The sequence below is a fragment of the Copadichromis virginalis genome, linkage group LG8, assembly GCF_057382275.1.
Source record: "Copadichromis virginalis isolate Kocher_CV1m ecotype Utaka linkage group LG8, C_Virginalis_male_GT1.1, whole genome shotgun sequence".
In the NCBI taxonomy this organism is placed as follows: Eukaryota; Metazoa; Chordata; class Actinopteri; order Cichliformes; family Cichlidae; genus Copadichromis; species Copadichromis virginalis.
This window is the reverse complement of record NC_140625.1, coordinates 5,016,956-5,042,884: the sequence shown is the minus strand read 5'-3', so window position 1 is coordinate 5,042,884 and position 25,929 is coordinate 5,016,956. Positions and strand designations below refer to the sequence as shown.

General features: G+C 42.5%; 1 protein-coding gene across 2 annotated transcripts in view; it reads left to right on the top strand.

Annotated features, from left to right (window-relative positions):
• Positions 1–25,929, top strand: part of caskin2a (CASK interacting protein 2a) — a 58,384-nt gene that overhangs the window by 31,212 nt on the left and 1,243 nt on the right. The window contains exons 4-21 of one of the 2 annotated variants that reach the window (XM_085465454.1): positions 2,349–2,446; positions 3,655–3,800; positions 4,590–4,685; positions 6,979–7,112; positions 10,615–10,723; positions 10,954–11,062; positions 11,190–11,284; positions 12,304–12,421; positions 15,883–16,011; positions 16,272–16,358; positions 17,141–17,268; positions 17,450–17,525; positions 20,078–20,151; positions 20,239–20,349; positions 20,749–20,850; positions 20,947–21,085; positions 21,303–23,558; positions 23,835–24,072. In XM_085465454.1, coding sequence (XP_085321580.1) covers positions 2,349–2,446; positions 3,655–3,800; positions 4,590–4,685; positions 6,979–7,112; positions 10,615–10,723; positions 10,954–11,062; positions 11,190–11,284; positions 12,304–12,421; positions 15,883–16,011; positions 16,272–16,358; positions 17,141–17,268; positions 17,450–17,525; positions 20,078–20,151; positions 20,239–20,349; positions 20,749–20,850; positions 20,947–21,085; positions 21,303–23,558; positions 23,835–24,072 — 4,245 coding nt within the window. The remainder of the gene's footprint in view (positions 1–2,348; positions 2,447–3,654; positions 3,801–4,589; positions 4,686–6,978; positions 7,113–10,614; positions 10,724–10,953; positions 11,063–11,189; positions 11,285–12,303; positions 12,422–15,882; positions 16,012–16,271; positions 16,359–17,140; positions 17,269–17,449; positions 17,526–20,077; positions 20,152–20,238; positions 20,350–20,748; positions 20,851–20,946; positions 21,086–21,302; positions 23,559–23,834; positions 24,073–25,929) is intronic. The other variant, XM_085465455.1, reaches the window with a different exon arrangement.

Sequence of the window (25,929 nt, the reverse complement as noted above, 5' to 3'; positions counted from 1 at the left end):
AGAGTAAGAGACAGAACCAAAACTTTTGGCAATGCACTTACAGATTTGAGCCATCCAGCGAATTATGCATTTGTTTTGATACATTTGATCTCCCCTTGAATTTTAACAAACACTTAGCGGCATTTACTCACATATGAGATGCACAATAAGGTTTTCTGAGTGCTTTTCTGTGTTAAACTTAGTGTAATTTATACAAAATTGAATGCCACAAACATTAGTAACTCATTGTGTCTCGACTTGGAGAAATAAATGATGGAGCAGACGAGTTGCTCCTTGGCACAGTGACTGATCGCAGTGTGTTGGCAAGCTGTCCAACCGAGATAGTTTGGAGACAGGTTACCTTTGCAGTCACCTTGTGACCTAAACTGCTGTCCCAGGGGTTGAGGGTGCTGCATGCTCTCTGGGTGACCAGTTAATCGTTGTAACTAGTTACAGGTGATCCCAGACAGCCAAACTTAAATGCAATCACTTTTCATGGTCCCATGATGGTTACCAGCTTTTTTTCCTTTAGTGTGGCTGAGGCAGCAGGAAGTTATGAAGGCAGAGAAATAAAGCATCTTTGCTACCTGATGAGCCGTGTTCCAAATAGTATAGATAGGACAATGGTGCCAACATTAGCCTAACTTCTTATGATGTAGCATTCAGAATTGGCTTTCATGGAGCTGGAAGACGCGGTGCCATTGTTGCACCACTGTCCTGACTGCACTGTGTAGATATTTTTAAGGCCTATTTCTATGTCATCTTTAAGCAAAAAGAATATGAAAATATGAAATGATGTCCGTGCTCCACTGTGTCCACGTGTTGCCTGGTTATACTTCTGTGATCAGCCAGTGTTGGTTGGTTACATATGTTTTAGTCTTGTTTGAATACATTTGCAGACAAATAAACTGCTCCCATTAGGGCAGCTGTGAGTCAGTATTGTACTCTTTTATTATTTAGATTTTTAAGTAACCGCTTTTGATTCAGTTTGGCTCTTCTGTTCATCCTGTGTAGATATGCTTCAAGAATGCACATTTTATGTAAGACGTTTACTGTTTTTCCCTTCAGATGTACTTTTGTAGTTTTATTTCAGTAGGCCTTAAAACACGCAAAGAATCTCCCTTTCCAGACTGCAGTCTGAGTCTCAGTCTACGTGTGATGTGATTCTGTGTTGACTTAGACCCGCTGCGTGTGTCTACATGCAAGGTCAGTTCAGTGTGTGGGAGGTGACATACAATAGGGGTGCTGAAATCAAACATGCACGACTGCGACAAGACGAGTGCAGAAGGTGAACAAATCGTCTGCTGTCACCAAGTCAAAATTATCCCAGGAGGACATTTTCAGACGTGTTTGTAGAAAGTCACCGTAACTGATGACTCAAGATGAGTAGACAGGAATGTGAAAGAATAAATGGTGGTATATGTGTGCTGAGGAGACATCTGAATAATGTGAGTGATAAGATACGCCATCTCACAGTCTGCAGATACAGTCGGAGCTTCGGGTCTGGTCTAAACTCTAAAAGACCTTACAACTCAAGTTTCGTCTTGTTTTCTTTTTTTGGTGTACCTGGCCTCTTTAAAGCTAACTGTACCTAATAACTCTGGATCAAAGGAATGTATATATTATAGTTTATAATAATTTATATCGATGTTTCTAAATACACATCTTGGATAGAAGATGGGACATAGGTCATCTATTTGTTCTGAACTGAACGTTTTGAAACCTGGACATTTTCTGCCTTTTAATGATGTAAAGTTCAACCTTTTGACATGAAAGTCTGTGGGTCACTTTGTGTGCCAGGAAGCTGTGTGTCAGATCTGCATGAACCTGTTGCTTAATGTGAGGTATCGGTAAAAAATTATCTGTTGTGACTACGTAAGTTTTGTTTCGCAATGACTGCATCAGGCTGTGACAAATCACCTGAAAGCATGAATGAAGCAGATATTTAATCCCCATGTCAGACGAGTGTGTCACAGCTTCAACTGTGGAGTGTTCACTGTGTTTCTGTCCCCCCAGAAAAAGCAAAACTCATCACCAAAGAATTTATGTCTTTAATTTCTCCCTTAGTCATCTATATCGTGACCTGACAGACACCCAGAGACAAACACTTAGATTTTATCTCTGAAGCTGTGATGAACAAACACACTCACACATTTTCAAATTATACACACACATAAACCGTCACACCCACTTTATCAGAATTAGATCAGGTTTGATGTGACCACACACATACACATCAGTTTACTGTTTTTTTTGCAAAAGGTCTCACTGTAAAGGCAACAGGATGATTTCTAACTCTCTCATGCCCTCACCTGTCCCTACTCTTGATCTGTCTTGTCTTCATGTTTTTCCTCTGTCTCCTCTCGCAGCTTCTCGGCCCTGCATCATGCAGCTCTAACGGGGACCATCGAGCTGCTGTCTCTGCTGCTGGAGGCCCAGGCCACGGTGGATATCAAGGACATAAACGGTATCATGATGGCGGAACAGCTTTGCCGGTTAACCCAGTGTCACCACGCAAACCCACAATTTAGGGGGGGGGGGGGAAATCCCAAATGTTCATGATGAAGAAGTCAGTTGAGGTTAAATTGAGCATGAAACCTCTTCACAAGTTTTCTGACACTCTCAGCTGAAAATAAATTTGACCCATATGAATAAATATGATTCACTTTGAAGTGGCTGCAGTGCTAATGTAGATATCCTCAGACTCCAAGTGGAACACATACAGTTGAATTTGGCAGCTTGGCTCCTGAAACCAGAGGTGTGTAGAGCTCTTGAAGCATGTCCTGCCAGCTTTTCAGTTTTGTTGTATCCACTGGCCTCAGCAGGGGGCGTCAACCCTCCTTTGGGCTCCCTATGGACATAGAAATTGCTGATTTTTTTTAAGCATTATTGACAGCCAGTGCATGGAAACAGAATAGCTCTATATCCTAATCAGACAAACAAACAAAATCAAACAAATTCACCTAACCAGAAAACAACAGGAAGTGAAAGACAAACAAACAATAAAACTGCTCTCCTTATTCAACATGGCATAATACTTCCAAATCATTAATTACAGATAGTGCTGGATCTTATGGGACATGAAAATATCTTCTCAAATATGAAAAAGCTTTAGTCTTTCTGTACTGTGAAACAAAAACTGTTGCTCCAGCCTCTGTACACTTACTACTGTTATATTGTCGTTAGAAGTTAACTTTAACACATTAACCACATCTGAGTATGAACTGCAGCACTGACTAATTTCCAACCTTTAGCTGAGAATTCAGTTTTCAGATCTTCTTTCCATGTGTTTAACTTCTAATGTGGACTCCTCCAGTAAACAGAATGTAAATCCACTTTCTTATCATCATCATTATTTCAATAAGTGTTTGTGAGGAACAGTTACAATAAAAAGCGTATTCCAATTAAATGTATGCCTTAGTTTGTCAAAAGATATGATTGCATAATGATCTGGATGATAATTCAAGTGGAGGGAGGTGGTGCGCGAGCCTACAAAAATAACAGTGACAGCCTTAGTATATGTGTATTACTGATAGTTATTATGAAATAAAATAATTTTTCATTTTAAGAGGTCATGCCTAAGTAGCAGTCCCTGTATCTAATAACATTTTAAAACGATTGCTTTTTTATTCTTGCCTCCTAACCTCTTCTTACCTTTCTCATTTCCACGTTTAGGCATGCGTCCCCTCCACTACGCAGCGTGGCAGGGTAAAGCTGACTCTGTTCTATTGTTGCTGAGAGCCGGCGCTGCAGTCAACTCCCCTTCCAATGATGGACAGATACCGTTGCATCTCTCTGCACAGTACGGACACTATGAGGTGGTGAGTAAGCAGACAAACACCAGAGGCTAAAGGCAAAGTTCCAAGGTTTTACCTGTCCTCCCATTTCACTGAAATCGATCCCCTTTGTGCCTCAGCTGGTATTGTCCAGCAACAATAGCAGTAATACCATTAATGCATACCATTAAAGAGCCTACAGGCAGTAACGACGAATATTCCTTTCTACGTGCTTGCTGGAATGTTTGAAATGACAGTTGCGTATACCGTGCACATACAGAACTTGTTACGTCATACAACCCCTACCCATGCCTGACCTCTTTAGAACACCGAGGCTGCACCCGACCTGTTTTATGTTCGTTCAGACAAACACACACACACACACACACACACACACACACACACACACACACACACACACACACACATTAATGAGCATGTTGGGAAGACTGACATGTGAAAGCAAGTAAAAATAATAATAATAATGGATTGCATTTATATAGCGCTTTTCGGGACCCTCAAAGCGCTGTACAATACCACTATCCATTCACTCTCACATTCACACACTGGTGGAGGCAGCTACAGTTGTAGCCACAGCTGCCCTGGGGCAGACTGACAGAAGCCAGGCTGCCATATCGCGCCATCGGCCCCTCTGGCCATCACCAGTAGGTGAGGTGTCTTGCCCAAGGACACAACAACCGAGACTGTCCGAGCCGGGGCTCAAACCGGCAACCTTCCGATTACAAGACGAACACCCAACTCTTGGGCCACGAGTGCGTAATATATTAGTTGATTGCACTAATTTTACATTCTCTCCCTCTTCTTGGCTCTCAGTCTGAGATGTTGCTGCAGCATCAGTCTAATCCCTGCTTCATGAACAAGGCTAAGAAGACACCACTAGATTTGGCCTGTGAGTTTGGCAGACTGAAGGTATGAAAAGATTTTTGTGGAAGTTCCATATCTTTGATGTCTTCTTTTCCAAAATAAGAATGAGGTTGTTTTTTCTGCAGGTATTTGCTTATAAACCAAAATATTCCCTGGATTAAAACTGATTATGACATCACATGAAAAGTTCACACATCTGCTCAAAATGAAAATTATCCATTACTTTATTTTAAGTAATAAAATAATTTCTGAGATCATGATATGTACTCAGCACAGGGTTGCTGCAGGTCAAAAAAAGCCTGAAAAAGTCTCAAAGTTTGAAAATGAACGTTTTTTAAGAGAAATACTGTAGTTGTTAAATGTTCAGTCGTTTTTACAGCTGGCAAAAAAAAGTTAAAAATCAATGTATAGCGCTTTACTAGTCCCTAAGAACCCAAAAGCGCTTTACACATCCAGTCATTCACACATTCACACACTGGTGATGGCAGCTACATTGTAGCCACAGCCACCCTGGGCGCACTGACAGAGGCGAGGCTGCCGGATACTGGCGCCACCGGGCCCTCTGACCACCACCAGTAGGCAACGGGTGAAGTGTCTCAAAGACCGAGACTGTCCAAGCCGGGGCTCGAACCGGCAACCTTCCGATTACAAGGCGAACTCCCAACTCTTGAGCCACGATCACCCCATGATGTGGGTTATAATGTGGGTTATTTTCTATATAATGTGGGTCATTTTCTATATCCATAGTTATTACAGTAATGTCACTTGCTCAGGTGACAGATGGATGTAGACACTGTGACTTCACCGATCGCTTTCTCCCCAGCACGCTAGCTTATTAAAACCACAGTGCCGGTAGATCTGACTTTAAAATCGAGGTCTGTTGCCTGTTTATATGGTATTATTTACAAAGTAGACATGTCTATGCTTTTTGTGCACTTCTCTGCGCTCTAATGTGGACCATAATGTGGACATGTTTCATTTAGTAAGACCTCGAGACCTTAAACTCATTCGAAAGATCGAAGGTGGTGAGGAGCTCCATACACCTGAAGTTATTCATGAAACCTACAGATGACCCTTAGTGGCTGTTAGAAGGAACTGAAGTTTAAAATGCCCCAGTTTTCTGAGCCATAAGTTAAGCCCATCTTTCATATGCAGTCTATGACTGCTCCATTAGCAACTTCACAGTAGAGGCCCATGCACTTACGTTACACTACCTGTTAACTGATGTAAAGAAAAAAAAATGAAAGTACAAATAGGAGAGACAACGAGAGAGGCAGCGGGAGTAATGTTCAATAACCATGAACAGCCTTCAGCTCCAAGAGTCTGTTTAGTTCCAGTTCAGTTAGTTTCACTTTAATGTCGTGTACCATCATAGTCCAAATAATATATGTAATTTCTTTTAATGTTGACCTTTTAATTGAGTTTAATCTAACTGAATGAGGGTGGAACAGTGGTGCGATGGTCAGCAGTGTCGCCTCACAGCAAGAAGGTCCTGGTTTCGAATGAATCAGCTGAATGGTGGTCTCTGTGTTATAGTGACAGACTAGAAGGTGCTCGAGTTGTACCTCGCCTCTCACATTATGACGCCCCACCCCCTCTGCAACCCTGAATTGGATAAGTGGAAGAAACTTGATGGAAACAGTTTATTTATTGATGTTTTACAAAGGTCACAGGAACCCCGGGGTTATTTTTTAAACAAAAAGAGTACTAAAGTTAGCCCTTTAGTGAGATGTATATAGGTTTTCTTCATATGTGCAATCCAGTTGTTTGCATATGAGAACACGTGTTTTTCATGCTTTTTTTTTATTTTAATGTGAATGGCCTAAGGCAAACACAAACCTTTGCTGAGACAACAAGGCTGAGCTAAATCGAGCTCATTTCTGTGAAAGCAGAAGAGGCTTCAGTAGCTCCTTTTAGACTTTGTGAAGAGATTGCATATTGCAGTGCCTCTGCCACATCAGTGGATAAGCCCAGCTGTGAGATGTATAGCTGGCTCTGTTATTAAGAATTAGACAGACGCACACTTCCCATGCTTGTTAAACGTTCGCTCGTCTGCTCTGAGTTTGCAGTTTGGCTATGAAAGAAAATCGTAAGCTTTGGGCTGTTTTTTGTCACACAGTATTTGTGGGTGTATGCAGAGGCTGTGGTATCTTTAGACGACTGCTGAGTAGTGGATAAGCCTCTGTGCTCGTTTAACCCTATATATAAGTCACCATTTACACTCTAATACGTCAATATATATTTTTAGCATATATACATATATATATATGTGTGTGTGTGTTACTAAGGCTGTAATTCCTGTCCTGATTCTGCCATTTCATCTCAATTTTTTTGTTAGGTGACTCAGTTACTGCTGAGCAGTAATATGGTTGCAGCCCTGTTAGAAGGAGAAAGAGGAAACGGCAGCCTGGACTCTCCCTCCACCACCCCACTCCACCTAGCAGCCAGGAATGGACACAAAGACATCATCAAGTAAACAGCAGCTCAGAGTGGCATTAAATGTTAAACATTATGATACAGTATCATGTAACACAGTGGATTCTGGATTCAATATCCAGGCATTGCTTTTCCTTTGATTGACAGTCTGAGCATCTGCGTTCACAGCCAGCATTTGCACACTGTTGTAGTTCAGCCCTTAAAATTGAAAAAATAAACTCTTAATTTTCAAAGGAATATAAAATACGTATAGTATGCACGAATAGTTTAGCTACAAAGTTGTTGTTGAACTGATACTTATGCCCACTAGTTAAAGAACTAGTATTTACAGTCATGGGAAATAGAAAGCAGGCCCACTGCAGGCAAAAACACACCATTAAGTACGCTACAGGAGATTCGCACCCTGAATCATTCCAACGAATGTCACTAGAACAATCGCTAGCTGCACTCCACATGACAGGAAGCGCAAACAGGGGATGGGAATTACCGGTGCAGCTACACAGCTGGTTTAAAAGCTTGAGCCCAAGTAGAAAATATTTTATTAGGCGACTAGATGACTAATTGTCAATATTGTCACTAGTCAGTACCAGGCACACTAGTCATTTAATCTAATTGTTTCACATTTTAATTGATGCCCAATTCTGATGGAGCAGTTTTCTGCTGGAGCATCGTTGTAGAGAAGGGCCATAAAAGTGTTGATCTCTGTCTCTTTTTTTTGTTAACTCTATTATTGTTAGTTCTTTAAAAGGCCAAGAATAAGACTGCAGATACAAGTGGCAGAAATACTTTTTCCGAAGGGTGGATGGACTCTTCCTCAACACAGGGTGAGCCAATCAGTCATTCAGGAAGGGCTCAGAGTAGACCTGCTACTCCTCCACATTGAAGGAGCCAGCTGTTTGCCTCCTGGGTAAGGTGTTCCAGCCAGGATTGTCCTACTGGAAGGAGGACGCGGGGCAGACCTAGCACACGCTGGAGAGATTATATCTCTCAGCTGGCTTGAGAATGCACCGACATTTCCCCAGATAAACTGGAGGAGCTGGCTGGGTTGAGGGAAGTCTTCCCCCGCTTCTGCTACTGCCCCAAGACCTCACTTTGGATAATCAAAAGAAAAAAACTGCCTAAACTACTTTTGCACTTATGCTGTGCAAAAGAATAGAACTTTATTAATCCCTTGGGGAGGTCCCCTAAAGGAAATAATAAAACTACTGTCACTACTACTGTACTATAATTCTGCTGCTGCTGGCATCATTTAAAAAAAAGGATGCAAAATGACCTTCACCTTATAAATGCTGCTGCTTTAACATGGTGTTTATTGTAGGCAAACTGTAATGGGTAAACTTAACACAGAAGTCCAATAACAGAACACCACTTGAGTTCAGATTAGACTGACCAGTCCTGCCAGTCACGCCCCTCCAGATTTCACTGGCCTCCACGTGAGCGGTAAAGTCTCCCAGTGGAGTGACATTCTCTGACCTGAAGGGTAGGGAAGCAACCCTCTTATCGCTTAAAATGCTGTTATTGCAGTCATATCCTCTCTGTGAATGGTACTCATAGCCAGTGATCAGTGGTCATGACATTTTGGATATTAACAATCATGAAACTGACCTCACGGCCCATTGTTAAGCAATGGTGCTAGCTCAGATGAGTCACAAAACGCTTCTCCCACTGAAAGCGCTATGTCCAAATGAACAGAATCAACTTTCTGGGATTTCTTTACGTGGATGTTCGAGCATGTGTCAAGACTGAACAAGAACTGTTACCATTTGAATTAATTCTGTAACTTTGTAACAATCTGTCCAGCACCAAAAAGAAAACATTGTACTATGAGGTTTAATCCCAATCGACTTTGCACTTTCAGCCTGTTTCAGCCTAAAAATGTCTTTGCCATGTAATCCCATCCCGCTGTTTTAGACATGCTGCCAACTATTCCCATCCCGTCTAAATTATTAAATATCTCATGCAACACCATCCATCTCCCCCTCTCCTGGAGTTGAAAGTGAATACTTAGTAATAAGTCCGTACAACATCATACCGCCTGTGATAATACTGGTGGAAGTTTGTGCATGATACAAAAATGTCATACTGCGATATCCTTGGTAGCAGAGAAGCCTATGCTCAACACAAACATGAACTGAAAAATAACACACACACACTCCTACACTTCACTGACAACCACATAAGTTTATTCAGAATTTACACAGCAGAATTTGGAATATGATACTAAGGGATTTATGGCACTTCAAAGACTGCCATACCTAAGCTGCAAATGTATTTGTAACTTCTCCCTTTTTGCAATAACTGGAGGAGCTTTATGCAAACAGGATATGACTTTGTGCCTGGAAAGATGGGAACTTTCTGTTGTTTTAGTATCATATACATCTGCCTGTGTTAGAAACTACGCTTTAGCAATTCATTCAGAGATCATTTCTGATCATGACACCTCATGTTCAGAATCTTTGCTCTAGCACATTCTGTACTGTGTACAGTGTAAATTGAATGGAGTATCTGAGAATAACATTTCTATGGAGGACAGAAAAGTCTAAACTCTGTGAAGGTTTTCAGACATTCAGCCCTCTCAAGATTTCATACCATCAAGGTTAAAAGTGTTGCAAGAAGATTACAATAGGAACCTTTTATCCTCACAAATTACAACTTGGTATTTCTCCTGTCAGTACTATCTGCAGCATTTGGTTTAAAAACTCTACACTCACAAGGAAATGTTTTAAATTATTTTTAATAAGCTGTTAGATAATTATTTAAGGTTCTATTCATTAAAACATTTCATGAATGTTCTTAAAGTATGTGATTAAAAAAAAGATCAAAAATAAAATAATTTTGTTGCTGCACCTTTATTCCATATTCCATAAATGTCTACTTTTGATAGAATAATTACAAACATTTTTTGCTCATAAGTTGCAACATTTTTGAGTTTAAAGGACTGTGTTCAGTCTTGCAAAAAGCTAAGCAGTAATGGTGAGGATAAGAGAATAAGTAGCAGCCAGGTGCTGCTACTCAAATGCACTTGTTTAATTGATCATCAGGAGGTGTCACCACTTATAATATTATCAAAAAAAAACCCACAGTCTTCCCAGGAGAGGGAGCAAATTTACCCTAAGGTTCCCCAATGGTCAGAGAAACTGCAAAAGATGTACTCTTAGACACTACCGGCCTCAGTTAGCATGCTAAATATTAAAGTTCCTGATAGTACAGTTAAACTGAACAAGAAGGACTCGTATGGAAGGGTTGTCATGCCAACCCATGCCTTCTGTATACCAAATTTTTCTAGAGTCAAAGTTCAGACCTCAAACCAATTGAGATGCTGTAGGTGGAGTAAGATGTGTGGCCTAAGCACACAGAACAGCTGAAAACAAAAACAGAAACAAAAAAGAATCGAGGTTTTGCCATGACCCAGTTAAAGTCCAGACGTCAACCCAATTAAATTTGCAATTGCTGACTGTGACTATATGACTTCATAAATTGCTGCAGATGTCTGCACACACCTGCACACTAACACGGTGTTTCTGATTGGACTTCCTAGGTTGCTCCTCAAAGCTGGCATTGACATTAACAGAGCCACCAAAGCGGGGACGTCTTTGCACGAGGCTGCCCTCTATGGCAAAACGGATGTAGTACGGCTGCTCCTTGACGTAAGGAAAGAAGAGAAACATTGTATCTGTTAGCCTTATGAGCCATGTGGAAGGCTGCTTTTTTACAACAAGTGTCAACATAAAGACTCTTCACGGAAACATCACACTATGTTTTCACCTGCTCAGTATTATTCTTTAATAAAGCAGATTGGAATTTAAGGGAGGGTTTGTTTTTAAAAGTCCGACTCCCACGTAGCCGTTTTACGATCTGTATGTGTGTGTGTGTCTAGGCGGGCATCAACGTGAACATGCGCAACACCTACAACCAGACGGCTTTGGACATTGTCAATCAGTTCACCACTTCCACAGCCAGCAGGGAAATCAAACAGCTGCTGAGAGGTCGGTAGCTCATGAAATGGTGTCTTGATGTTGCACTGATACATTTGGGTAATTTGGCTTCTCTGGTTTAGAAATGTGATCAGGTTTCTTTTTCTTTCTTTCTTTCTTTCTTTCTTTCTTTTTGCAGAAGCATCAAGCTCCCTTCAAGTTAGAGCAGTGAAGGACTACTGGAATCTCCATGATCCCACTGCACTTAACCTGCGGGCGGGAGATCTGATCATGGTACTGTTTTGTGTGTAAAAGTCTCAAAATGTTGTTTTATGGTTGTCATATTGTTTTTGTTCATTATTTTCATTGTCCTTGTTTATAGAAAAATGTAATTAAATGAAATTAATTTGAAAATCCCTAATATCACATTTAAAACAGTCATTATTATTCATTTCCTGGGAAAATTATGAAAGGAGAAGATTTCCTTATTTAATGAATTTAAAAACCTACTGAACAAAAATGTAGCCGACATTTGTTTTTATCAATCAGTAGCAGCAGTTTCTGTTTGGTAAGATTTTGCAAATTGTTTAAAGAAGAGAAGTTTAATCATTTATTTTATTCTAAAAATTTCAAGAAAAGTGTTTTTTTTGTTTGTATATGCTGACATATATAATTCTTACAAAGAAGAGCCAACACAAACATCGGAATCGGCTTGATTGAGATGAGAAAATGAGATGAAGTTGTTAGGTGAAGTTATAGTGAAGCCTTGTTGTTAGGATTTGTGTGGTATGTTTCAGGGTAATTTCATGTACTCCAAAGCAGGAGACCACAGCAGAGGAACAGGCACAAACTTGCTGCTGCTGTGTCTCTCATTATCAGCATCATTATCACAGTTTGCTCTAATTCGTGTGTTCATGTCTTTATGTGCTCTCTGCTGTGTATTTTGATATATTTATGTGAGTCATAGGGACATCTGAGAGTTGTGTTTGAACTTGTATGCTGTTGTCTCTTACTCTGCCAGAAAGCAGAGGTGTTTGTTTTTCTTCTCTCGAGGCGCTTTTCTAATACTCACAATGAATAGATAGTGTATTTCCAGCCTACTGGCCCACTCATTATGGACTTAAGTGCATGCCTGTGGGTGTCGCACACAACATGCATGCTTAAAGCTATTGTATTTTTGCTAACACATAGCATTTTTTTGTTTTAATCAACGCCCATAGTGTTCATATGACTGTATCAATTGCTGGGACTGTGAAGTATACCAAGACTAATGCCATTTGTAATGAAGTGTTCTCATGGCTTCTTGCTGACAGGTCCTGGAGCAGCACTCAGACGGCCGGTGGAAAGGTCACATCCATGACACCCAGCGGGGGACAGACCGGGTGGGCTTTTTCCCCCCTTCAGTGGTGGAGGTCCTCAGCAAAAGAGCAGGTAAATAAATAGCTTATTCACACCTGCATAAACATCAGTTACCTTATTAATAATTAACATTAATACACTCCAGAATATTTATGCAAGTATTATAGTTGTGCTCCTCTCAGTAGTTGTAGAGTTATCCAGTTAGCAAGACGGTGAACAGAGAGGACGGCACCTTGGTTTGCATCTTCAGTTTACAGTGGCATACTTTGAATTTTGTGTACATGGCAACCTGTATCCAGTCCAGTCCAACTCAATACATGCCATTGCCACAAGGTTTGCTGTGTCTCTTTGCTGGGATATTATCTTCGATCCATCCAACGCCGCCAGGTTGCACCTCAGATGGTCCAGGACCTCAGTGATGCTTTGGTCCACATCTGGGAGGAGATCCTCTAGAACACTAAGCTATCCTATGTGCTTAAATGGATGCTTAACAACATCTGGATAATCATTTTCATTTGAATTCAATTTCAATTCAGTTCAATTTAGTTTTATTTATACAGCGGCTGTTTGGCGACAGTGGAAAGGAAAACCCCCCTTTTAACAAGAACATTTCCATCAAACTATGTGCCATCCCTTAATTGCTAACACATTACCCATTTCATATCAGTGTAGACATACAGCATGATTTTCTTTCACTGTTGAGAGCTGATGTGTTTTCAGAGTATTCCTTTAATTTTTTTGAACAGTGTACATGTGCACTGTACAATTTCACATGAAATACCAAGCCTACCTTTTTCATTTAATTTGTGTCATTTCAATAGAAATTCCCAATAGTTTTACAAAATGTTAAAAAAACAAACAAACAAAAAAACCCCAGTGAACTAAAACATACTAAAAGGGCTCAGAAATACTGCTGAGAAATAAGAGGAAGTGCCAGGTCTCATATTCATATAATTATCTGAGACATGAAAATATCTGTCAAGTTTCATATTTATTTATTTGTTTACTTGTTTATTTTTGTAGTCCAGGGGCCCGTTCTTCGTACCTCGCTAAGTAGGTTAGCTGGATTAGATTGTTGACGATTTCGCGTGATCTTGGATCGTTCGGTTCCCCGAAGCTCATCCGGGACTTGCTGCCATAGCAACAGAGCCGTAAGCGTAAACCTGCTCGGGAGCAGGTTTACTTTATGTAAACAGGATTAGATCGCGGCCACGCAGGTATGTCCGCTTCATTTATACGAAAGCAACAGCGATATTCCACCACTGTTTCACCATAAATAAATAACATCAATGTAACTGAAGATAATGCAGCACTTGATCCTTTTATTGATGTCACACAGATACATACAGGTCATTTCCTAAAAAAGGGAAATGTAGTATTAACATTCTATTACATGTATGTGATTATTACAGATGTAATTCATATTTCACAGTAGTAATTGTAAATTACTTCGTGTAATCAAGATGAGAGACCACGGCTATAAAAGCGAAGGTGGATTTGGGAAGTCTGTTGCAGCCATGTCCTGTCCGTATACGCGAGCAACCCATTGCGGAAGGTGCAAGATTGATAAGGAGAGTCCTCAGAATTCAGCGTATATTGCGGGACAGACAGGATCCTTTAGCTCAGCGCGACAGTGTGCTCATTGAGAGATGTCGATTTTCCCGTGAGGGTATTATTTACTTAACCAACTTGTTGACAAGGGGGTGCAGGACCACCACCTGTCTTTTTTTCCTCTGCCCTTTTCTTGGTTGCTGTTATGAACAAACAAACAGATTATTTCAGGGTCTCTTTCCAAGAGACTAAAAGCAATATAAGTGATAAATATTACCATTCTGTGGAATATTCTTATATTTCACTTTTACTTGTTCCCATGTTCTAGTGGGTCCTGTTTTGTGGCTCTAATGTGAAAGAGGATATAATATAACATATTATAATATAATATATAATGTAATATAATATAATGAATTTACCCTACCGCCTACTGGTGTTGGCCAGAGGGGCCGATGGCGCGATATGGCAGCCTGGCTTCTGTCAGTCTGCCCCAGGGCAGCTGTGGCTACAACCGTAGCTGCTTCCACCAGTGTGTGAATGTGAGAGTGAATGAATAGTGGCATTGTAAAGCGCTTTGGGTGCCTTGAAAAGCGCTATATAAATCCAATCCATTATTATTGTTATTATTAAATTACTTACGAGTTTAATTTGTCAGCAACTTTCTGCCAGCCCTCTCTCCTTGCTTTTGCAGCCTTTGCAGTGTTCCCTTGCGTTTTAATTAAACTCTGAAACTCCTGAAATCCCTCAATCAAGAGTTCCTGCTCTGCTACTGAAAAATACCGAGCGCGCTCCTTCGACATTTTCGCCGACCAATCAAAGGGTTGCCGATCAATGTTTCTACTATCGATGCGTAGCCCCTTTTACGACACCCAGTGATCTCACATTACTTCATCCAGCTATACTAATCGTCAACAACAGGTGTGTTCGGAGAACCGGGATAGCGATCTCAAAGTTAGCGCGATGATTTGATCTTGGATGTAGTAAGCGAGGTACGAAGAACGGACCCCTGAAGTACCACCAGCCTGGGCAAACACATTTATTGTGGACATGAATTCAGACAACTGTATTTTGGTGTTGATAACACCTAATTTGACCCATGACGACTCTTATATATCTGGGCTACCAAAATATCTCCACACTTGTACACGAGCAGGATCTATCATGTTTGCAGACATGGCCGCTGGAGAATTCAGCATGCTTGTAAATCAACAAATTTAATCCCTGTGAATATGAGCTCCTCACTTGTTTGCAGCTGTAAAACCCCCGACTTTCTAGCACAGAGAGACCAGCACAGTCAGGGCTCCAAAAACAGCTCCAGACATGAGTGCACACTTCTGTGTCTTCAACAAGCCAGTCCACACACACACACACACGACAGTCTCACGGAGAAACACATTAATAGGATTACTATGGCCAGATTGCAAAGTGTCAGCTCAGTGTTAAAGCCTTCACAGCCTACATCGGGGTATTCTGTGTGTGTGGGCGTGTGTGTGTGAGACTGCTCATGCTTGAGGAAAGAGACGAAAGAAGAGAGTTCGCCTCAAAGTTGGTGATGGGCTCTTTGCTTATGAGGCAAACTCAGCAGGTTGTGTGCACCTGTGCAATAGTGTGTCTGAGCTCTGTGATAATGTCAGTGATGTCAGCAAACAGAGACCAATACCACACTAAGGAAGAGTAAGCCTTCTCAGTGTCTTTGGTGATCTTAAACTTCCATTCAGCAGCCTGTTATGTAACTGTAGAGGGGATTTACCGAGAGGGGATCTGTCTGTTTTTAGTTGTTGTTCCATGTACTCAATGAAAAAGAATACATGACGGAGACAAATGTTAAAGTTGATGATATTCATAGCTCTTCATTGCATGGTTAAAGAGCTTTCGATGCCTGTGCATGCATTTCAAACTGCCACCGAACACGCATGTGCATTATCTGCTTTCCCTCACTCATGCATGTCCACCTCAAACCAAACCTGTCTCCCTGGCCGTAGGAGGCACGCTCTTCCGCCAAGCTTCAATGCCTTGCAAACGACAACACTTTGTGTCCGGAGCTCCTCCTTCGAGTCACGGCCCTGCCCCTCAGACTGATGACTTATACATCCTTGGCTATGACCCTGCAGGTACACACACAGATGCACTCACCAACCTTTTCCCTGTTTTACCACCTGCGGTGGATTCACGTTATCCCAGGCAAGGCAAGGATTGTTGGACAGGAATGTTTCTGTCCATATGCTCCCAAACAGCACCCCAATCCCAGTTTTTTCTTGATGAAAAAACTTTCCCTGATGCTGTGTCAGCTTGATAGATCCAGTCCCAGCTCCGGTTCTGCAGTAGGCAGAGTGTACCGTGAACGTTTGTCTAAAGTGTGTGTGTTTATTAGGTGCTCCATTGGGCAGTCAGCTCTCAACCCCAGCTAGTTCTGCTAGCCCCACTCAGGAAATCTGGGTCCTCAGGAGCTCTCCCACTGGTAAGAGTGTGTGGTCCTAAACCCCTAATACCCCACCCACCGAAACCCCAATCGCCGGTGAACTTGTAGACCAGTCAAGTCACCACATTTTTGATAAACTGAGTCTTTTTAAAGAAGCTTATTCCTGTTTTATCCTTTTATATACCAGAGTTTTGACCTTACCATGCTAACCCTTCAAATCCCACCCTCTGCTTTATACACATCTAACAATCCAGCAACCATAACCAGTTCTCTTGCAGCAGGACATTACTATGAGGGAGCAGCATGAAGGTCTCTTTTTAAGTTCTTCTTCTTTTAAGCATGTTGGAGCTTCCTCTTATTCTCTGAAAATCTCCGCAAACATATTAATGTTTTTCTTCTACTATGTAATATACATTCAGTTATTTCCTGAACAGAGAGAATGTCGATTCCACTAAAACATAATGTTTTAATAATTTCATAAACGTTGAAAATTCTTTACATACATAAGAAGCTTGATATTAGCATCTTTTTGTTAAATATGGAGCTAGTGGCAGAGCGTGATTAGCCTTGCTTAGCATAAAACAACTTACTAACAAACACCTTGCATCGATTCAATCTGTATGGTGAGGCAATAAATCCTTCAGTAATAAATAGGACTTAATAGTTTTTATGTATTTATTTATTTACTTATTTTTAGTACAGTAGGCAGCACATATAAATATATAACCTATAAACCTACAATTGTCTCCTAACTCAGACACTCCACAGGTCTCCTGTCAGTCTGTCATCTCTCTCTGTTTTGCTTTCTTTGCTCTTCTCAGGTGACAGAAACAGTGTCGGCAGCGCCGGCAGTGTTGGTAGCAGCCGCAGTGCAGGGAGTGGTCAGAGCTCAGAGAGCGGCCACAAACAGAATGGGATTCATTGCTGCCACAACAATGACGCTGGCAAGGTCAGATATGCACAGAGACAACCAAGGTGGACACTAAAAAACAAGGAGATGCTCTGCTTCATATGTTGACAGCAGACAGTTTCACTAATAGTAACAGAAATGAACAAAGTGTGGAGGATGTCAGTAATGCACTAAAGTACTTTTCTCTATCGTTGAGTACGCCTTTGTTTTGTGTGTGCAGCTGGCTCCCTCTGCTGGCGAATCAAGGGACCGCGTTATAGGAGTGGACCACAGCACACAGGTTGATGGATCCACAGGTTAGTAAGAAGATGACAGATGTTTCATTCGGTGACTCTGTTTGACAATAATAATAATTCTGTTAGCTGTGATTCTTCCAAGGTCCCAGACTTTCTGAAGGTCTTTCAGAGTTTTTCTTTTGCGGGTTGGCTGCTTTTTCAGTCCAGTTGTTTTACCTGACCTTTTAGATGGTAGATGGTAAATGGACTGATTCTTATATAGCGCTTTTCTACTCTCCCGGAGTACTCAAAGCGCTGTATGCAACATGCCACATTCACCCAATCACACCCATTCTCACGAGCACTTTCTCTATACATAGTGCTTTCTAGGTACATTCACACGATGGATGCATCAGAGAGCAACCTGGGGTTAGTATCTTGCCCAAGGATACTTGACGTGCAGACTGGAGGAGCCAGGGATCGAACCACCAACCTTCCGATCAGTAGATCGGGGGTGGCTCTACCTCCTGAGCTACAGCCACCCGATTCTTCTTTTACAGAAGAATGTTTTTTTTGTTTCTTTATCTACTTAATACTGGCCTATGAATCTTTCAACCATAAAAGGGTTGTATCTTTAGAAACCACGGGGCTGCTGTGTGCAGGGATCATAGAGCATTGTTCTGCTGTTTTTGTTGATGGTCTGAAAGGAAATGAGATGGAGGGGGACAGTAAATGCTTACCATACTTTACTTCACCACTGAAGCCAATAAAACCAGCATCTTCTTTCATCTACGCAAGCCATAAAAGCCCAGATCACTACTTCACAAGAAACACTAAAGGCCTGGAGAAATGTGCTCTGCTGTCAGGTATAATGGCAGGTGCAGGATTGCATGTTTACAGTATTTTCAGAACTTAAGTTCATTCTGCTGAGATAAGGCTTTTCAAATGTTAACACTCAAAGAAGCAGAGAATTCCCGTTGACCTCAGGGTGAATCGGAAGGGGGGGTTAAAGTGCAGGAGAAGAGGGAGGAGACAGGGAGCATCAGGAGCAAAAGACATCTGTTAAATGCCTGAGAAAGAGGAAGGAAGACAGGGAAGAGGAGCTGATGTCTGCCCTGCACGAAGGATAGGTGGAGGGAAGGATGAAGTGTGAGACATCAGGAGCTCTCCGGCTCTCGTTTTTTCTCAGGGGTAAGACCGTTGTTATAATTTGACATGATGTTTGACGTTTTGTCAGAGGAGAAAGGGTTCGATCCTGTTTTAAAGGACCCACTGCATTCCAAATTTTTGGTTAATATTTCATTGGGAATCACCTTATTGGTGCAGAAATATAATTTTATGCCTGCCAAACTTTGTTATCTTCGACATTTTTGATAGATTCAGCTAAAGAAATGGGAAAGAAATTGTGTTTTTGCCACAGTCTGATAGTTATTGTCAATATTTCAACCTTTCTTTCTTTGCTTGTTGTCTGTTGTGGGCAGATAAAAGATAAATAAATAATAAGATGAAAAACTGTTTTACATTTGATCATTGAGTTCCTCTTATGCTGTACTTGAATGAGTCGTGGTCAGACTTAAGTGGCTTAAAAAAATCAAACAGTTGGAAATAGTTGGGTGCAAAGACTGGAAAACACGTGAAAGCCCTTCAGGAAGCCTGGAGATACCAATCTTGCTTATGGGTTAAGGACCTACAGCCCTGTCTAGCTCTCCTACAGTGACTGCCCGTCTGCTGTAATCTCCTCCATGCTCTTGAGACTATGCCGGGAGACACAGCAAACCTTCTGGCAATAGCATGTATTGAGTTGGACTACCTGCACAACCTCTATTCCTATCCAAATGCAAAACTAGTGAAAAACAGTCAGAAAAGCTGAGGAGAGAAAAAAAAATGTCAGTTGCCTCCACCTTTAAAACCATTCTTGATTTGATGGGCGATCACTAACCTAGAAATGTAACTGACTGTATTTGAATTGTAGTTGTACTTTTCCACAGTACAATGACACAAATTCCTCATCTCTTTCCATCTTGTACAAAGAGCATGTCGCAAGAAGCACGACTGCGTTGTTTTGATGGGTGATTATCATGCTGAATAAGTTAACTCATCTCCCAGGAACATCTTGACAGTGCAGTGTCTTATATTACTTATTGCCCTGTTACAAGGTGTATCTGCGTGTCTGTAAGAGGTCTTAAATAAAAGTTATTGAGAAATGAAAAGATCAAATGTTGTTGTGAGAAAGGACTAGAAGAGCGGAAAAAAAAGACTCAGCCTTGGGCAAGAAGAGAAGTGAAATTGGAGCAGTTGGCAACAAAGTATCGTTCCTCTGAGATCTGAGTATATAATGACTGTAAATAAGATGAGTGAGGGGTGTATGAGATCTGGTAGATGGCACAGCTTCACTCACCCGGAGAGACGTGACGGCCCCACTCAGTCACACAGCTGCTTGGAAAAGAACGATTTAACATGACTCAACTAATGCAGACCGGATTGATCTCTTGCTGTCACAAAGCAGAATCTTGTTACTTTGAAAACATGGCTGTCTTTTTTTGGGTTCGTCTTGTTTTTCCTCCAGTGTCTGTCTTCCTCCACGCACTCATCACAAAACACATCCCACAGGATTAATTGTGTGTGTTTTTTAGGTGGTTCCCGCCAACAGGTTAACGGCACTCCTCAGAAAGACTTTGTGAGGCCTGAACAGCTTTTGGAAGGCAAGGTGAGCTGAGTTTTAGAGTTGTGCAAGTTTGCGTAAATGTTTTCTACACACAGAGGTTTTGGAAATGAATCTCCTCTCTGTCGTTAGGATTCAGAAGCTATCTACCAGTGGCTGTGTGGGTTCCAGCTCGAGCAGTACACGTCCAGCTTCATCAGTGCAGGATATGATGTACCCACCATCAGCAGAATGACCCCCGAGGTGTGTATTTATGTTACAATTTTCAGCATTTTTAGCTCTATGCCGTTAGACTTTTCTTTGTTCTTTGTACTTTAAAGTTGTGTTTGTTTTTTGCTTCTTCTTTTTTTACATAAAACCTTGGGATGACTGTTTTGTGAAGTAATATGAAAATGAATAGGTTCCATTTCAGCCTGAAACCCTCTGAGCCTGATATGTATGTTTAAAAAAAAAAGGTTTAAGAAGTCCATTGAAAACTTGACATGACTGCAACTAAAGCACTCTTTTTTTACACTCTTTTTTTACAGATGAAAAAATGATTTCTCTTGGCTAAAGTACAGTTATTTAATTGATTTGTTGTTGATTCTTTCATTTGTTGGTTATGTTAATGATTCACTCATTATTTGCGTGGATATTCTTCAGGATCTTACAGCTATCGGAGTGACCAAACCAGGCCACAGGAAGAAGATATCGATGGAGATTAGCAAGCTGAGCATTCCTGAGTGGCTCCCAGATTACATTCCTGTGAGAAATCAGTCCTCCCTCTTATTTGCCATATACATCATGTAAACAGCTGGCTCTTGCAGCCATTGTAAATTTTGTCTGTGTTGTCGTGTTCAGTCGGACCTGGGGGAATGGCTGAGTGTGATTGGATTGCCTCAGTACCAGAAAAGATTGTGTGACAATGGCTATGACTCCATTGCCATTGTCAAGGACATCACCTGGGAGGACCTGCAGGAGATAGGCATTACTAAACTGGGTGAGGAATTTCTATAATTTTCTATAATAACTTCTGCTAATAACTTCTCTGATCGGTGACTGGTCCGGGGTGTACTCTGCCTCATAGGCTTTGAAACTGAATCTTTTGTGTGCTGTGACTGCTTGTGACATTGTCAAAGCACAGAAGGGGAATGTTTGATCACTTTTATTAAATCTTTTTGAGCTCTGTAATAAATAAATAAATCTGTGTGTTTCAGGTCATCAGAAGAAACTAATGTTAGCAGTGAAGAGACTGTGTGACCTGCATCGCTCTCGTAACCATGCCGACAGAACCGGAGGCGAAACTCTCAGACGAAAGCTGCCTGCTGCTCTCGAGCTGGTGGTTATCGAACACGCGCCGACACACAATGCTCAGGCACACGCTGACACTCCATCCAATGACTGTTGCTCCTCCCCTCGTACTCCCAGAGCCCTCCTTTCCTTCCAGGACAGCGAGCTAAGCGTGGAGCTACAGAGTGCAATGATGGGAAAGGCGGGTGGAGGTCCCGCTGAGATGTTCAGCATTATAGGTGTGTCCTCTGCTGCAGGTGGGACTGCCATGTCAGTCAGTCAAGAGAGCATTGGCATGCGTTCGCGGGGCTCAGGGAAATCTGGGAACTCTGGAAATGTAAATTTGGCTCATTGTCAGGATCAGCAGGCCGTACTGTCTTCAGCCAGGACATCGAGCCGGTCTGAGGAGAGTTTAAGTAGTGGAGCAGGGGAGGAGGTGAAGAGTGGAAGAAGCAGTCCTGGAGGCAGAAGTAGACAGAGACCCAGTGAGTCATGGGTGTATCAGAGTCAATCTGCTATCCCAAATAAAATCCCCTTCTCCCCTCTCACACCTCCACTGACCCCCAGCAAGATGCCCCGCTTTGCCTACCCAGCTGTCCCACCTAAAGCCAAACACTTCCAGTCTCCTAACCGCCCTTATCAGCCTCAACAACACCCACCCTCCTCCCCATCTTCACCATCCCCGCAAGCTTCTCCGACACAGAAGGCTTTCAGTTATATCCAAGCTCAAGCAGAAGTAGTCAGTGGGGCTCCACGACTACTTTCCAAGCCACTGCCTGGGGCTGTCCCGCTGCTGGGGCCCTTACTTGTACAGGGCCCAGCCAATGAAACTCAAAAAGGCCCACAAAAGAAGCGCTCGCAAAGCCTGAATCGCTATGCTCTGTCAGATGGTGAGCCAGATGAAGACGACAATCCCACTTCCCCTTGTACCTCTGCTTCCTCTGCGGTCATGCCATCTTATGCCACCATGTCACGCAGGCCGGGACGTGGCCATGCAAGTCCTCTAGGGGCCCAACGTCACATCAACCGTAGCCACTCCTTTGCTGTGCGCTCTCGACGCAAAGGTCCGCCTCCACCCCCACCTAAGAGGATGAGCTCGGTAAACGACACCCGTGTGTGTCAACCAGGAAACCACCAAGGAGTGGAGCCAGAGGTGAAGGAAGGGGTAGAGATGGAGAGTGCAGGCAGTGTGAGGAGTATCGCAGCCAGGCTTGAAGGCAGCAGCAGCAGTAGCCCATCTAGAAGAATAGATATACCACCAGCCCACCTCCCTGTTTCACCTGCATTCAGCCCTGTTTCCTCACCGATCCCACGTGGATTTCCTTCTCACACCATCACTCAGCACTCCAAACCTGTCCCAGCCTTGGGTCTCGGGGGCCTTAGGAGGGTAGGAAGTGAAAGGACAGAAGGAGACTTCAATAGACAAAGAGGTAGAAGTACAGAGAGAGACTCTGGTGAGGAAGTGAAAGCAAAGAAAACTGAACACATATCAAAGAGTGCTGCTGCATCTCCCAAGCACAGGTCCAAGGACCATCTACCGTTTGCTGAAGAAGGCAACCTGACTATCAAACAGCGACCCAGGATAGCAGTCGTTAGTCAGCCGGGTGCTGAAGTTAAAACTCCTTCAGAGGCGGTGCAGACCCCAGACAGCCTTGAACTCCCAGAGTTCAATCTAAAGGAGTCTGACACGGTGAAAAGACGGCACAAACCCAAAGACAAAGACGCGTCCACTCCTGAAGAGGTTAGCACCCCACACAGAAACAACAAGCACCCAGAACCCAACAGCCTCCACATGCAAAATAACATCAGTACACTGAGTGACGATGAAGCTCAGAGGCCACACAATGTTTTCCAGAGGATAGGATCAATGGGCAAAGGCCCAAAGCCTCCAGTGTCCTCAAAACCTCCCAGTCCCCTCAAACAAACCCCCAACAGCAAACCAACAACTCCTCAAAAAACTGTTTCGCCATTGCAACCAAGTGGACAAACAGCCATCCCTAACCTCACGAGCGTACAGATTCACACAGTCTCCCCAAAGCTGAAAAGCAACATGTACATTCAGACTTGTATGTCCAGTCCAAAACCTGCGAAACACAGACAGACCTTCACGTCCGAACCTGAGAGTCCACAGAAAGCCGTCGCTGTGTCAAGACTCCCTCAGAACACCTATGCAGCAACAGCAGGTAACAATGAAAAGAAGATATAATACCAACAAGGCCATCAGTTGGCTTTTGTTTTAGCCACATTTTCAAATCCACTCTTTCAGATTAATTTTGGCATGACGGTTTTCTTGTTAAAGCTTTTAAAGTTGCTATAAAAATGGCCGGGTGTAAACATAATCCAGTCCCTACACCAATTCTAGATGGGCGACCAGTGATCTGGTGGATGTTAAGAGGTTAAACTTGTTTCCTAACAGCGAGCTTCTTTTTGATGGTTACATAATATTTATTGTTCCTCAGGTCCGAATCTCAGCATGGCTCAAAGTGTTGCCTTTGCTGCTCCACCGTCACCATTGCTGAACTCTTGCTGCCCACCCTCGGCACTACCCAGTCAGCCAGGAAAAGGATGGGTAACTCCGCCTGGTGTGGCCAGTGTGGAGATGCTGGCCCAGAAGAAACTAGAGCAAACTAGTACATCACTGGAAGCTGCTCTCAAAGTAGTGGAGACCAAACTGGCACAGGGGAGCAATGTGGACGGGTAAGAAGTATTGTATTGGTGTAGTTGGGGTGGTGTGCTTTACCTGGAATGATAATATTGTGCTCTTCATACTGATTGCTGAGCTGTGGTACCGCGGTAACCGTTGGTTTGCACTGGTTGTTTGAACTGTTCCTTGTGAACATGCAGCAGATCTGACAGATCAGCTGCTGGGCTGTAACTAAAGTCCCTAGTGAGGACACCGTCTACAAGCTTTACTGTTGTCAGTCTATATAACCTGTGGAAAACTTGAAATCATGAATCTCCAAAGAAAAAAACAAAACAAAATTTCTTTTTCAGTTTTTCTTTTGTCTTCTTTGTTTTAGCACCTGCCCTCTTTTTTTCAAGTTTCTAAAATTGAGAGAAGGCCAAATGTTATCACTGATAGAAACATGTAGTCTCAGTGTAGTTGGCACTGCACTGCTCATGCTAACTCTAAATTTAGCAACAGGGAAAATGCCAAAAACATCTGCAGAATTCAGTGAAGGTCCTCGAGCATTAACTTTGTCCTTTGTTTAGTTCTCTAGTTATTTGTTGCTCCACACTGATGAAAAGAGAGGTTACTAGAGTAAACCTGGTTCTCTTTCAAACCTCGCTTGGTATTCCACTTTGAAAAGCGCCCTTTGGCATGACCCCCTTTATAACAGCCCTTGGACCCATACCCAAAGTAGTTCTTCCTGATGTCCATGCAAATGGGCGCTGCAATGAGCCAAACTCAGTTTGCAAAGTTATGATAGTAGCCAAGGTTGTCTGTCAAACCTCTCTTGGTAGCTCACTATGGTAGATGTAGACCCCTCTGAGATTGCATGGTCCAAACACTATAACTTCTCCACCCAGGAAGAGCACCACCTCACACAAATTTAAGAGCCCACAGTAAGCACTGAGTGTGCCAGTGAAGGTTAATGTTAAGGCAGTAAAACCTAACAGATGTATGTAGAAATTTCCAACTAGCAGCTGCACAGATGCTCCTGCCAAGAAACACCCTTAAAAAGGGCCCATGAGGTAGAATGTGCACGCAGGTGCGCAGGAGGTTGCTATCCCTGGCATTCATATGCCATCACAATATCGTCTACCACCCACTGTGACAGCTGGTATAGGCTTCCCTATGTGCCAAGGAGCCTGGAACACAGAGAGCTGATTGCTTTTTACAATTCCCTTATTTCTGTCTACATAAATGCATAATTCTCAGACATGCCACAGCGAATTAAGCCGCCTCTCGTTCTCATCAGCAGATGGCAGGGGCTTATAGCCTGAGAGCGAGGTAACAATAGGTAGACTCCCTAACCTTAGGCACAGAGGCTGGGTTAAGGCGCAGAACCACTTTACTATAGTTGGGTTTATCTCTGAAGTACACACTATTTGCCATCATAAGGTCAGCATGTGGAAAGAAGTCTTACACCATGAGTGGTCTCAGTCAGCCTGAAAGGGAGACCAGACTCATTTAAATTTAGCATTTCAAATGTCAGGCTGAGAAAATTAACTCAAATGCTGATGACAAATCTGTCTGCAAGGCCTAGTCACTGCACAAGGCAGTGGCCATGAATGATTGTGGAGCAGACAAGCTAGCTCCGCCATCCATGGCCAAGCTGTTTCAGTGCCTCACCCAGCTCAGTACTGAGGGCATGTGGCTGAGGAAATGAATACAGTCTAGTTTTAGCCATAATCACTAATACTCAGCCTTGAGAGCTAGCTATAGCTACACAAATACAAACACAAGCTTCCTTGACGTGCTAGCTTTGTTGCAGACCCACGTGTTATAATGTCACAACCGCTCGTAGAAGAATATATTTTCCACCTATTTATTCATCCATTCTCTTCTACTTATCCTTATCAGGGTCACGGGAAGCGTATCCCAGCAAC